This window comes from Cherax quadricarinatus, chromosome 96 (genome assembly GCF_038502225.1).
Source record: "Cherax quadricarinatus isolate ZL_2023a chromosome 96, ASM3850222v1, whole genome shotgun sequence".
Classification (NCBI taxonomy): domain Eukaryota; kingdom Metazoa; phylum Arthropoda; class Malacostraca; order Decapoda; family Parastacidae; genus Cherax; species Cherax quadricarinatus.
In genome coordinates this window covers 4,564,158-4,578,987 of record NC_091387.1, presented here as the reverse complement: position 1 = coordinate 4,578,987, position 14,830 = coordinate 4,564,158, and the positions used below count along the sequence as shown (strand labels likewise).

The window sequence follows — 14,830 nt, the reverse complement described above, 5'->3', positions numbered from 1 at the left end:
CGGTGGGATACAGCCAGTTTGTTGAAAGATGATGTATTTAACACTAGAAAACATAGATTAAACACTAAAAAATACCAATAATACAGATGTGAACACCACACAAAGATTCAAATAAAGACAAGATGCAGTATGGTATGGTTTGTTTGCAATCATGTCATTACGATTTCCTGAGTCAAGATGCAGTTCAGTCAGACCAATACCTTAGGATTAACAATCCTTACCACTTAAAAGGTCTGTTCCATTCCCTTAAGATTAGCAATCCTTAGCACTTATAAGAACACAGACATTACCATAAGATTAGCAATCCGAGCAAAAGTGAACTCCTGGAAAAACGGAGAAGTCGTTGCATCGTAGCTGATAACCAAATCTTCCAAGCTGGGCAACTTGTTCAGCTCTCCGGTACATTTCCACTGAAAAAAAAATATATATTTTAAATGTTCGTTCTTTGTTTCGACACACTGGCAGTATCCCGCTGAGGCAGGGTGACCTAAAAAGAAAAAAGTTTTTAAATTTAGTAATTTATACAGACCTAGGAAGTAGGTTAGTAGACAGCACCCACCCAGGGAGGTACTAGCATCCTGCCAAGTCAAGTGTGTTATGGAAGCCTGTAATTGTTTTACATGATGGTAGGATTGCTGGTGACTTTTTTCCTGTCTCAAGCAGCATAGCAGATATATCTTGCTACTTCTACTTATGCTTTGGTCACACTACACATGCATGTACAAGCATATATATATACACACACCCCTCTGGGTCTAATTCTATTTTCTTAATAATTCTTGTTCTTATTTCCTCTTATCTCCATGGCGAAGTGGAACAGTGGAACACCATTCTTCCTCCATAAGCCATGCGTGTTGTATGAGGTGATTAAAATGCCAGGAGCAAGGGGCCAGTAACCCCCTCTCCTGTATATATTACTCAATTTAAAAAGAGAAACTTTCGTTTTTTTCTTTTTAGGTCACCCTGCCTCAGTGGGATGTGGCCGGTTTGATTAAAAAAAAAATTACTATTAAAAATAAAGCCGAATAGTTTAAGAGAAAATAATAATATACTTGTCGCAGCATAATTTTGTAATATATGCAACAGAAGAAGAAAATTAATTTGCTCAATGATGTGGAAATAATGAAGAAAGGCAAGAATTGAGGCAATATCAGTGCTGTATACAGGACGGCCCCGTACATACAGGACAGCCCCCCCATATAGAGTACAGGACAGCCCCCCCATATAGAGTACAGGACAGCCCCCCCATATAGAGTACAGGACAGCCCCCCCATATAGAGTACAGGACAGCCCCCCCATATAGAGTACAGGACAGCCCCCCCATATAGAGTACAGGACAGTCCTCCATATACAGTACAGGACAGCCCTGCAGTCTGTGGTTTTTAACAGAGTCATTGTTCATTAAGTTCAGTGCTTTTGCCGCTTTTCTGCCGTTTTCATACAACAGCTGCATATGGGAAGGGCAACTAGTGCCTATATTTTAAGGTAAGTACCGTATGTACTGTGTACAGGATGGACCCATTTATACAGTAAGAAACATGGAGCCAGTTGCAACTGCTGTATGAATATGGCGATAACAATGGTGCAGCAGTAAAAACACCGATCATAAACAATGGTTCAACTGAAAGTCAACAGAAACATGGAACACCAAAAATAGGTGCTGCGTAAGTGTGGCCTTCCTGAATTTATTTAATTTTTATCTTTTTTTTTTTTGCCTAGCTGTATTGAGCACTTAATATACATTAGTGTAAATATGTTATCAGATGTTTTAGATGCATTCAATGATGAAAAAACTGCTCTTTTCCACCCACTAGTGATTTTCGCTTACCGTACAGCGTCAGGAACCCAAGAGCCATACTAACAGGCCCTCGTATACCTACATAATGCCAGATATGATACGTGAATGTACTCTTGAGTGGGTAAAACTGAAATGTCTTGCTAATGTTGCTAATAGCCTGATCAAATTAAGCCAAAATGTAATGGAAATAGAATTATATTCAGGACTATACAAAATAAAAACTGTTGAAATATTGACGTAAAGGCAAAAATAGTGCATTTGACAAGTGGGAGAGCAAGGATGCAACACAACAATATACACACACTGTTATAATGTGGAGTACAGTATATTACACAATTAGGGTGACTGACATATATAAACTAGAGTAAGCCTCTTATTATGCGAGACATTTCGGGTATGAGTGAAATACAAAAAATATACAACCAAATTATATCAAAAACAAATTAGACAAACTCATCACTCAAAGCAAGAGAGAACTTACTGTATCTAAAGTGTTGTTAGCAAGTGTTAACTGCTTGAGGCTTGGGAACATTGTGGTTTTCTCTGTTGCAGGCGTACAGGGGAATGTGATTTCCATCAATTTGCAGCTGTTTGCATTCAAGCTCTCGAGTCTGTAAGAAAAGTTTTAAAATGCAAGTATTGACAAACCGTATATCAATATTGTGTTTGGTGTAGGATACTCTTCTCTGTATTCAAAGTTAAGAGGCAAGTAAGTTTCCCTGTGAAACCAAACTGTGCTTAAAGATTTGTTAAGTCATACCATGATTACGGAAAGATCCCAGACTTAACTTCAGGAGAGCAGACGAAGAAAATGTTATAGCTATTGTGGACAAAGTAGATTATAGTAGTAAATTAACATGTTATTAGAAGACAGGGAAACTTACGTGCCCCTTAAAGAACAAAGAGGCACAATGCCGTGACTGGAACAACACACAATAACCTGCACATAGGAGAGAGGAGCTTATGACAATGTTTTGGTCTGACTTGGACCATTTACAAAGTCATGTGCCCCTGAATGTCTAAGAACTAGATTTTTTTTTTTTTTTTTTTTTTTTTCAACAAGTCGGCAGTCTCCCACCGAGGCAGGGTGACCCAAAAAAGAAAGAAAATCCCCAAAAAGAAAATACTTTCATCATCATTCAACACTTTCACCACACTCACACATTATCACTGTTTTTGCAGAGGTGCTCAGAATACAACAGTTTAGAAGCATACACATATAAAGATACACAACATATCCCTCCAAACTGCCAATATCCCAAACCCCTCCTTTAAAGTGCAGGCATTGTACTTCCCATTTCCAGGACTCAAGTCCGACTATATGAAAATAACCGGTTTCCCTGAATCCCTTCACTAAATATTACCCTGCTCACACTCCAACAGATCGTCAGGTCCCAAGTATCATTCGTCTCCATTCACTATCTAACACGCTCACGCACGTGCGCTGGATATGGATATAGATATAGATTATTTAGTAGGATTTCTTAATTATACAAAAGGGCTATGAATTGTTGCAACCGCTGTATTTGTGGAACTTATCCTTCATGTCTGGCAAAGAGAAGAGGCACTGTAATATTGTACAATTCTCAAGACAACAATATTGACAAGAATTCAAAATGTATTTGACTTGTATATCAGTTATATTGAACTACATATTTTGTTTAACACGCCAAATGTTTCCCACCGAAGCAGGACGACCCGAAAAAGAAGAAACACTTTCATCATCACTCCATCACTGCCTTGCCAGAGGTGTGCCAATACTACAGTTCAAAAACTGTAACATATCTCCACCCATCTTTCAGAGTGCTACATATATATAATGTCTCCACCCATCCTTCAGAGTGCTATATATATATAACTTCCAGACAACTGACACTAACCTTGGAAGTGAGCCCAAACAGCAGAGATCTTCCCAAGAGACAATAGGATTGGCGCCGATATCTAGCTCTTGTAGAGAATCAAACAGACCATCGGGAATTGGCCCTAGTTCTTTCAAATTATTGTAAGCCATCTAAAAAAAAAAAAAATTATAGAGGAATAAAATATTAATAAAAAAATGGTAATACATGTAATGGCTACAAAGTGTGATTTACATTTTATGAATTAAGTACAAAGAAAGCCACTAACATGCCTGAACATGTTAGTACAGAGTGAACCAGCTGTCTCTATTAAAAAAAAATGAGCTGTATGGCCCTTGTGGTTTAGCTCTTCTTTCTGATTATAATAATAATAATCTAAAAATAATGAATATCAACAATAAGTTTTTTAACAGACTGGCCGTCTCCCACTGAGGCAGGGCGTCCTCCACAATTAAATGACAAAATATTAATACTGCATACACATGCCTGGGATTTTTAAATTATTATTTTTGCATACATATGCCAGAAGGATTTATTAAGGTCACTCCAATGTGAGAAAAAAAAGCCTGAAAAATGTTTAATGCACTATGATTCTTGACTCACAAACGCCTGAGATAAGATAATCCACACTTACCACCGAGGTCTAAAAGGCATAATACTGAGAAAATAATTTATGAATGCTTCTCTGCATTTACAAGCATATTATTTTATTATCACACTGGCCGATTCCCACCAAGGCAGGGTGGCCCAAAAAAGAAAAACTTTCACCATCATTCACTCCATCACTGTCTTGCCAGAAGGGTGCTTTACACTACAGTTTTTAAACTGCAACATTAACACCCCTCCTTCAGAGAAGAAGAAAAACTTTACAAGCATGTGTGACATAATACATTTAGACATTACTAATGACTCATTTGCAAGTTAAAATGCCAGGAATGTAACTCATTCATAGCTTTCACCTTTATTCACACTATCACTGTCTTGCCAGAGGTGTGCAGATATGACAGTTTAGATGTCCCTCCAAACAGCAAATACAGTGGACCCCGGACTTACGATATTAATTCATTCCACAAGTCTGTTTGGGTGCCGTTACTGAACGAATTTGTTCCCATAAGGAATATTGTAAATTAGATTAGTCTGTTTCAGACCCCAAAAATACACGTACAAAAGCACTTACAAAAATACACTTACATAACTGTTCGAGTTGGGAGCTGATCGTAAGGCAGGGGTCCACTGTATCTCTAATCCCCTTCTTTAAACTACAGGCACTGTACTTCCCACCTTCAGGATTCAAGTCTGGTTAACCAGTTTCTCTGAATCCCTTCACAAAATGTTACCTTGCTCACACTCCAACAGCTCATCAGATCCCAAAAACTATTTGCCTCCAACCACTCCTATCTAACATACATACCTGAGTTTCTCTCTCTCAAAATAAAGCCTCTCTCTTACCTGTAATTTGCTGAGTTTTGGGAACATTGTGCAGCAGGTGAGTAAGTCTTGCCAGGAGTACACCATCATGTTGTTGAGTACAAGATGAGTAATATGACAAAGACTTTCTTTGTGCTCAAGTGGCTGCTCAGGAAGGCTCAATAAATTCCCACTGAAATGCAATAATATATTCACTATCCAAACATACACATACACAGGAGAGTCCCACACATACACCACCTTTTCAACATTCCACATTTTCGTTGCTTTCCACTGATCCATTGTTCCACCTGCAGGTAACTACAGTGGTCCCTCGTTTTTCGTAGTTAATCCGTTCCTGGAGTTGCTACTATTATCGAAATCTACGATTTGTGAATCAATTTTCCCCATAAGAAATGATGTAAATACAATTAATCCGTTCCTGACACCCAGAAGTATTAAAACAAAAAATTTTTTTACATGAAATATAGATGTAGTACATAAACAATACAATGGGAAATGATGAATGAAACATTAACAGCATAACACTTAACTTTATTGGAGATTCTTCTTAGTGTATGGGAGACTGGAGGAGGAGAGAGATTGGATTGTTTACAGTTTGGAAGGGGAATCCCCTTCCAGCAACACCTCAGGTACCAATTGCTTTTCTGGGGTTGCTTATCGTCTGTTTCTTAATGCCACTAGGACCACCTTGAGTCACTGGAGTCCTGTCTCGCAAAATAACTGTGGAGAGAGCTCTGTTATAACTTCTCAACATCTTCGAGTACTGGTTATCTCATTTTTGTCAGCATAGTTACCCCCTTTGCAACAACAGCATCCTTGATTTCCTTTTTCTTGGCCACTATGGAACATATGGTTGTGTAGGGTTTCATATACATCCTGGCCAGTTCAGCCACACTTGTGCCACTTTCATATTGTTCAATGATGTTTTTCTTAAATTCAATCGTATTTCTCACCTTCTTTACCACAGGCTTGGCACTAGGAGCTTTCTTTGGAGCCATGGTAGCTTATTTAGTACTTGCAAGCACTAAAATGAGTGGAATATTATGAAATATTTCGTAGGAGCACGTGAGGGGACCTTCGCTCACTGGTAAACAATGCCAGACTGGCTGGGTAAGGAGGCCGCCCCGGCTCACACCGTGCGTACGCGTCCCGGACAAACTACTATTCGCAAGTCAACCTATGATTAGCAAGCCCATGTTTATACGAAAATATCCCTATAATTTCCGAAATCTACGATTCCCGAGAACTACGAAAAACGAGGGACCACTGTACTGCCAGCAGGTTATACACGACAAACAATGGCGCAATCTGAAGTTGACAAAACTGTGGAACACTGTAAAGGTGTCATATATGCAGGGTTCTCCTGTACTGCATATGCAATATACAGTGGACCCTCGACTAACAATATTAATTGGTACGAATATCATTAGTCGAGTTTTTTTAGCGTTAGTCGAGGCAACATGTTAGCGTTAACATGTGTCACTAGTCGGATTTAACGTTAGACGATGCCATCGTTGGTCGAGGGTCCACTGTACTGAGTGGATCATACACAGACTGAAGAATTAGACACATGTGCAACATCTGGGTATCTTTATTTGTAGATGTTTACAAATAAAGATACCAAGATGTTGCACGTGTCTAATTCTTTACCTTGTATACCATCTAGGTACATACAAAGACCGTAGAGATAATACATAAAATAACCCACACTCAACAGTAAAAAAGGCACAAATAAATCAGGGAACAGGCAGGGACTAGACCTATAATAAGTGAGTCCTAAAACAGGCCAGTTTTCTATTGTGTTGTTACTATTTCATGTCGTGGCATGAATATTTCCGGTGTAGCTCGAGAGCCTCCTCAGGAGACTCTTCCACTCTTAGAGCTTCTCCAGCTAAACTGAAAATATCTGCAGCATTTTCCTAATGCTGAATGTGGCCATTTATACATTCTTCTTCTTTCAACAAACCGGCCATATCCCACCGAAGCAGAGTGGCCGCCCAAAAAGAAAAACAAAAATTTAGAAAAACAAAAGTTTATTTCTTACATGGTGTATTCTAATATTTGGGATTGAACGTGTTGACTTTTTTGGGTTATCCTAGGTTCTCTACACACATGATGCTATGCATGATAATGTAATTGTGTATACCTGAATAAGCTTACTTAATTACTTAGGTGACCCTTGGAATAGATGGGGAAAAGTGTGATGTGTTGACACAACTATGGAAAGATATGTATCAATTTTTTTTTTTTTAACCACTGGCTGTCTTCCACCAAGGCAAGATGACCTGAAAAAGAAACTTTCACCATCATTCACACTATCACTGTCTCGCCAGAGGCATACAGATACGACAGTTTAGATGTTCCTCCAAACCGCAAATATCCCAAACCCCTCCGTTAGAATACAAGCACTGTATGTACTTCCCACATCCAAAAAAATAGGAATGTATCTGAGAATGGCGGCACCAACACATTTATATGCCTTAAACTTTGCTGTACGGAGAAGACTAAATGGAGTTGACATATTTGAGGGCAATGCATAGTGTAAGCATTATGAAGAGAATTTAGAGTATAAGGAGTCAGTGTAGGCTGTACAGCTGCAGAGAAGGCATTCAGCAAACCAGCTCAGCATTGCACTATTGTAGAGTGAGGTTACAGTTCCTAATTACCAACTATTGATCTGCTAAATGTACCATTAAAGAAAAGGAGTGGCATTATTGTTTTTTTTTTTTTTGTTTTTTTTTTTAACAAATCAATTTTACAGCCTAAGAGCTGTAATGTTATCTCAACTCGTTTCCCAGTTCTGAGGTATACTACCACCCCCCAGGATGCCACCCACACCAGTCGGCTAACATCCAGGTACCTGAACATTAAAATGGTATAAAATACCGACAGGTTGTTAGGTAAGACACATATGCAACAGTTAGGTATCTTTATTTCGAAACGTTTCACCTACACAGTAGGCTTCTTCAGTCAAGTACAGAAAAGTTGATAGAAGCAGAAGATACTTGAAGACGATGTAGGGTGATGGACTGATTACATCGTCTTCAAGTCTCTTCTGCTTCTATCAACTTTTCTGTACTCGACTGAAGAAGCCTACTGTGTAGGCGAAACGTTTCGAAATAAAGATACCTAACTGTTGCATATGTGTCTTACCTAACATCCAGGTACCTACTTACTGCAAGGTGAACAGGGACAGCAGGTGCCTTAAGGTAACATTCCCAATGTTTCCACCCATACCGGGAATCGAGCCATGGACACTCAGTGTGTGAGCTGAGTACGCTACCAACCCAGCTATAGGACTATGAGGAGGCTGACTGAGGGATTTCACCATGGACAGACAGACCTTAAAGGTCAAGCTGACTATAGATCAGAATCATTTGCATGTAATGCTATGCATAGTATAAGTGGCTTTGGCATGCTGCTCTTATCTGTATTTTTTTGTATCTCTGTATGTATGCTCAAATTAATAATTAAATAAATAAATAAATAAAAGAGGCAGGGTGACCTAAAAAGATAAACCATAATTTTTCTTTTTAAATTTAGTAATATATACAGGAGGAGGAGTTACCAGCCCCTCGCATCCAGCATTTCGCAAGTTACGTATATAGAAGGGGTTACTAGCGCCTTGCTCCCGGCATTTTAGTCGCCTCTTACAACACACAAGGTTTACAGTGGAAGAATTCTTTTCCACTTCTCCATAGTGTGTTCGAAGAATTATGGTAGAGGGGCAACCATTTAAGGGGCAGCTGTTCTGCATGTCGAATGCTAATACAATAGTTGGGTACTACAAGTGAGTGTGATACAATATCAGTGCTGGCCAGTACCTGGAGGGTATTCCAGGGATCAAAGCCCCTGCGGCCCAGGCCATGACCAGGCCTCCCGGTGGATCAGGGCCTGATCAACCAGGCTGTTACTGCCAGACACGTAGTCCAACGTATGAACCACAGCCCGGCTGATCTGGCACCAACTTTAAGTATCTGTCCAGCTCCCTCTTGAAGGCAGCCAGGGGTCTATTGGTAATTCCCCTTATGCATGGTGGGAGGCTCTTGAACAGTCTTAGGCCCTGCCTCTAAACTGGACAAATAATCCGCACACTGAAGGAAGCTCATGATGTGATGTTTCGGTCCAACTTGGACCATGTTTTGCTCTGCGTAGAGCTTTATCATGTTTCGGTGTAAAGCTTCATTAAGCCACCACCAGCTCACCTTATGTTCAAGAAGCGAAGGGACGGCAGCTGCCGAGTGATATGAGCAACGTTGGCCCAAGAGGAGAGGAGAGTGTCGGAGACATCCAGGTGCCGTAGCCTCGGCAAAAGCACGGACAGGTCGCTCTCATCGCTGCCCCAGATGGTCCACTTGTTCAGCACTACCGTCTCCAGCTGCTCCAACTGTCTGAAGAACAACGAAAAAAAAAGTTATTCACAAAACTGTACATCAGATAATATTCATCTGTACTTGTAGAAATTAGCATCTGTGTTTATCAATAAAATCTCAATTCTTCAATGTTTTTCTTTAGTCACTGATTACTTAACCGCCTCAAATGACGCAAAATACATCAGGTTGTACCACTGTTGTATTACGAGTACAACCTCTCCTCACTTAATGACGGGTTGTTCCTAAGACTAGGTCGGTAAGCGAATTAGTAGTTAATCGAGGAGAATACTATGCTGGTAGTGGGTTTGTGTCAACCATCTTTAGATATCTTTTTTTATATCACGTTTGCACCATTTATAACATTTTTAGTATACAGTGGACCCCCGGTTTACGATATTTTTTCATTCCAGAATTATGTTCAGGTGCCAGTACTGACCGAATTTGTTCCCATAAAGAATATTGTGAATTAGATTAGTCCATTTCAGACCCCCAAACATACACGTACAAACGCACTTACATAATTGGTCATATTGGGAGCTGATCGTAAAGCGGGGTCCACTGTATTTTTAAATGTGTATACAGTAGTGTATTGAATACTGTAATAAACAGAATGCAACTGGTATGCAAACTTAGGCTTGCATACTGGTTGGAGAGCTGGTCGTAAGTCCGAGCAGTCGGTAAACGGGTATGTTGCTAAGTGAGAAGAGGCTGTATTACCTAAGTTATTACCTAGAATACAGTATACCATCATCAAGTGGAAATATCGTGAGTTGATCCATTGTAAACCGATGAGCATCTGTACATGTAAATATACTTGTTCCTCTTTGTGTATTAACTAAATTAGTTTATTACACAGGCACAACATCTCAAAGTTTCTTTATGTAAATTGTGTCTTGTACAAATTTTGAGTTAATAATTTACTTACGTTTTTTTTTTCTCTGACTTTGCTTATCCCCACATGCTCAACAAATTGTTAGTTATAAACTGTTAGGTAAAAGGACACTACAACTAATGTGACATTTTATTGTGGCAATGTTTTGCACTCCAGGAGCCTCGTCAAGCCCTCTTACCTAACACAGTCGGTAATTCTACCAACAATATTAGCAGTAAATTATTACCTCTGCTTTTCTCCAACCTTATTCATCCCCACGAGCTCAACAAATCTTGCTTTGATTATTCTTTGCAGTTGTTCAGTTATCTGAAAGGATAACATTTGTTACTACTGTGGCATCATTATAGTCACAACTACAAAAGTATAGTAGAAAAAACACGAAGCAATTAACATAGTTTAGGTAATTACAAGAGCAGTTTAAAGAAAAAACACATTGTAAATATGTAATTATAAGTGCAGGAAACACACACAAGGTAAAGAAAGCAAGTATTGGGCTGAGTTACAAGATACATTAATCCTAGTGAGGTATTCACAGTGAGGTATTACTTTATACGTTCCTCAATGACAATAAGCTCCAAGAACACGAAAGCCCTGTTTTCGTGGCTGTTGGGTTCCTGACCCCCAGCAATAAGTAAAAATCACCGGTGGGTGGAAAAGAGCATTTTTTCAATATCTAATGTGTCTAAAATACTTGAAAACGTCTATTCTCATTTGAGCAAATGCTTCCTCTGACCATATTTGCTTGGAATTCCTCCTTTTTTCTGCAACACTGCAACCTCCTGATATGTTGATATGTGGTTCTTTTGCATTGTGTATAGCTTGTTTATGATTACTGTACAATGTTACTATACAGTGAACCCCCGGTTAACGATATTTTTTCATTCCAGAAGTATTGTTCAGGTGCCAGTACTGACCAAATTTGTTCCCATAAGGAATATTGTGAAGTAGATTAGTCCATTTCAGACCCCCAAACATACACGTACAAACGCACTTACATAAATACACTTACATAATTGGTCGCATTGGAAGGTGATCGTTAAGCGGGGGTCCACTGTACATGATAATTTGCATACCTGTGTCTGAATAAACTCAAGTTATGTACTATCTTACCTGAGTTTCCACAGCAGTGTCATCCTGGTATCTACCTCGAACCGCTGCTTCCAAGGTAATCCCAGTGTTTACCTTTGTTGGACGTACAAAAGACCCGGATGTTGGAAACCTTCAAATAAATTTCATTCATATCATTAAAAACAGAATCTTTTAAAATTATTCTAACCTTAAAAGTTTTGACGTACACTAGTGAAATGACTCTCCTAACAAAATTCCCACCAACTGGAAAATGGAGACCTCAAGAAGAAAACACATTCTCCATTGCTCATTCTCTAGCTGCATTTAAAGAAGGTAACAGACATTGAAATCCAACAGTGACCTACTGAAATGCTACATCTGGCACTCACAGTACTGGCACTATACTCGCCAGTTTCCAAAGCTGAAATCTAGCAAGTCAGTTTTCTAGATACAAAAAATCTCCAATTTACAAATGCCCTGGGTTATACACATCAGTATTTACAAACAGGTCATTTACGAAACAATTTTACAACCCAGTCACAGCATGAAAATGTGTAAAAATGTGTAAAAATGTGTAAAACATAATACTTTGATCTACTTATTTTATACAAACATACAAAATACACACTGTTAATTACTTGCAAAGTTCCAAGGTTATATACCTAGTATTACGTCAGATTGGATAGATAATGCAAAGCCACAAGGCCAGAAAAATTCGCCAAACACCTGTGATGAGAAAGATTTGGACAAATCAGAAAAAAGAAACTGGTTGCAACTGCATTTTTATACTTAATTTAAATTTTATCCAAACATGCTGGATTCTGAAGCAGGTAGGATCCACGTTTTTTTTTTTTTAACTATCTTACCTAGTTTCAAAATATTTAATCCCATTGTGAGACCCATCGTGGCGGCCACGCACAGCATCATCCCAGTCCACTCCGTACCATGTTCCTTGTGTAGTAGGTACTTCACCTATCCATTTCACTGTTCCTCGTGCACCGTCACTTTCTATCCGACTCCCAATCTTAACTGATGGGCCAGCCATCTGCAGATTATTATTATTATTATTATTGTTTTTTTAACACAATGACCATCTCCTGCCAAGGCAGAGTAACCCAAAAAAAAGAAAATACATTCACTAACATTTATTATTATAGTCATGATGAAAATCCAAATTCAATGGATCATAAAATACTGGGAAAATAGGAGGCAATCAGATTTGATCAAAGGAAGAAAAGGGCAACTTTAATTTCTTGGCCTAAAGTCCCTTTGCTATTGCTAGTATTGGGCAATCTGTGCATTACTATTTTGGCAGCTAATATGAGCCTAAATTTTTTTTTTAAGAAAATGGCCATCTCCCACCGAGGCAGTGACCCAAAAAAAAAAACATTCACCATCATTCACACACATCACTGTCTTTACAAAGGAGCGCAGATACGACAGTTCAGATGTCACTCTAAACAGCAAATATCCCCCCCAAAAAGTCACTATTAATATTATATATATTCTTGACAGATTTAAAGGTTGGATGCGAAAAGTGGGTCATAATAAGCGTGTATGCACCTGGAGAAGAGAGGAATGTAGAGGAGAGAGAGATTTTGGGAGATGTTAACCCTTTCAGGGTCCGTCCCGTAGATCTACGGCTTTACGTTCAGGGTCAAAACCGTAGATCTATGCCACGAGCTCAGCTCACTCTGATAAACTGTGAGTGGTACATTTGGGCCTAGATATGAGAGAATACATCTATGTGGTATGTGTGCACCACATAAAACAGATCCTGCAGCACACTGTGTATAATGAGAGAAAAAAAATGAAATCATGATTTTTCGATTAAAACAGCAACTTTGCAGTGTTTTTTCGCATGTTTTTTATAGTTGTATTTGCGATTTCTTGGTCTCATTTGATAGAATGGAAGACACATTACAGAAATAGAGATGATTTTGATTGGTTTTAGCACTGGAAATGGCTTGAAACTGAGCTCAAAGTAGCAGAAATGTTAAATTTTTGCCGATATTCAAGAGTAAACAAACGACCTCACACGTCTAATACACGCCAGCTGGTGGGTCTAATATACATTCACAAATATGGTGATGATATTTATACAATTATTACAGTATTGCATAACAGTAAATCTTCTATTTTTTGGTGTGAATAAAAATTCATTATGTGAATAAAAAATCAAAATGGAATTTATTTGTAAAGCCTCAAAACATAACTAATGAACAGAGGAAATGTTAGTTTAGTGCCAGGAATGCCTACATTGTTCATTCTGGACCCTATTTTGAAATTGGAATATTTTGAACTTTGTGTTAAATTGGCCAAATTAACAATTTCCGATCACTTTATTTTGTAGTTGAAACAGTTGACTTGGCGATTTCTTGTGCTCAATCGATAGAATAGAAGTAATACTAGTGAAATAGCTAAGAATTTGGTTGATTGGAATAATGTAATTGGCCTAAAATGGGAGTCAAAGTCGGCAAAATCGCCGATTCGTAAATATCGCTGACACATCAAAATTCGCGAGAGCATAATTTCGTCAATTTTCCACCAAATTTCGTACTTTTTGTTTTATTACCTTCACAAAAAGATTCTCTACGATTTCATAAGAAAAAATAACAAATTTTTTTTTTGAAAATTCTTGGACACTGGTGCGTGACTCCAGATTTGGGCCTTGGACCCTGAAAGGGTTAAGTGAATGTATAGGAGCCTTTGAACCAAGTGAGAGAGTAATTGTGGTAGGGGACCTGAATGCTAAAGTAGGAGAAACTTTTAGAGAGGGTGTGGTAGGTAAGTTTGGGGTGCCAGGTGTAAATGATAATGGGAGCCCTTTGATTGAACTTTGTATAGAAAGGGGTTTAGTTATAGGTAATACATATTTTAAGAAAAAGAGGATAAATAAGTATACAAGATATGATGTAGGGCAAAATGACAGTAGTTTGTTGGATTATGTATTGGTAGATAAAAGACTGTTGAGTAGACTTCAGGATGTACATGTTTATAGAGGGGCCACAGATATATCAGATCACTTTCTAGTTGTAGCTACACTAAGAGTAAAAGGTAGATGGGATACAAGGAGAATAGAAGCATCAGGGAAGAGAGAGGTGAAGGTTTATAAACTAAAAGAGGAGGCAGTTAGGGTAAGATATAAGCAGCTATTGGAGGATAGATGGGCAAATGAGAGCATAGGCAATGGGGTCGAAGAGGTATGGGGTAGGTTTAAAAATGTAGTGTTAGTGTTCAGCAGAAGTTTGTGGTTACAGGAAAGTGGGTGCGGGAGGGAAGAGGAGCGATTGGTGGAATGATGATGTAAAGAGAGTAGTAAGGGAGAAAAAGTTAGCATATGAGAAGTTTTTACAAAGTAGAAGTGATGCAAGGAGGGAAGAGTATATGGAGAAAAAGAGAGAGGTTA

The 14,830-nt window shown here is 38.7% G+C and overlaps 2 protein-coding genes across 5 annotated transcripts in view; one reads left to right on the top strand and one right to left on the bottom strand.

Moving 5' to 3' along the window:
* Nt5b (5' nucleotidase B) overlaps positions 1-14,830 on the top strand; it is a 226,901-nt gene that overhangs the window by 16,214 nt on the left and 195,857 nt on the right. The gene's annotated exons all lie outside the window — the stretch shown is intronic.
* The window catches only part of Tbce (Tubulin-binding cofactor E), a 34,535-nt gene that overhangs the window by 11,459 nt on the left and 8,246 nt on the right, over positions 1-14,830 (bottom strand). For all 3 annotated transcript variants that reach the window (XR_011394725.1, XM_053795599.2, XM_053795600.2), the window contains exons 5-12: positions 12,288-12,466; positions 11,464-11,572; positions 10,580-10,659; positions 9,294-9,479; positions 5,107-5,257; positions 3,679-3,809; positions 2,280-2,409; positions 291-410 (exon numbers count right to left, since the gene is read on the bottom strand). Coding sequence is in view for 2 of the 3 variants with exons in the window: in XM_053795599.2 (XP_053651574.2) it covers positions 291-410; positions 2,280-2,409; positions 3,679-3,809; positions 5,107-5,257; positions 9,294-9,479; positions 10,580-10,659; positions 11,464-11,572; positions 12,288-12,466 (1,086 nt within the window). In the remaining variant the exon portion in view is untranslated. The remainder of the gene's footprint in view (positions 1-290; positions 411-2,279; positions 2,410-3,678; positions 3,810-5,106; positions 5,258-9,293; positions 9,480-10,579; positions 10,660-11,463; positions 11,573-12,287; positions 12,467-14,830) is intronic.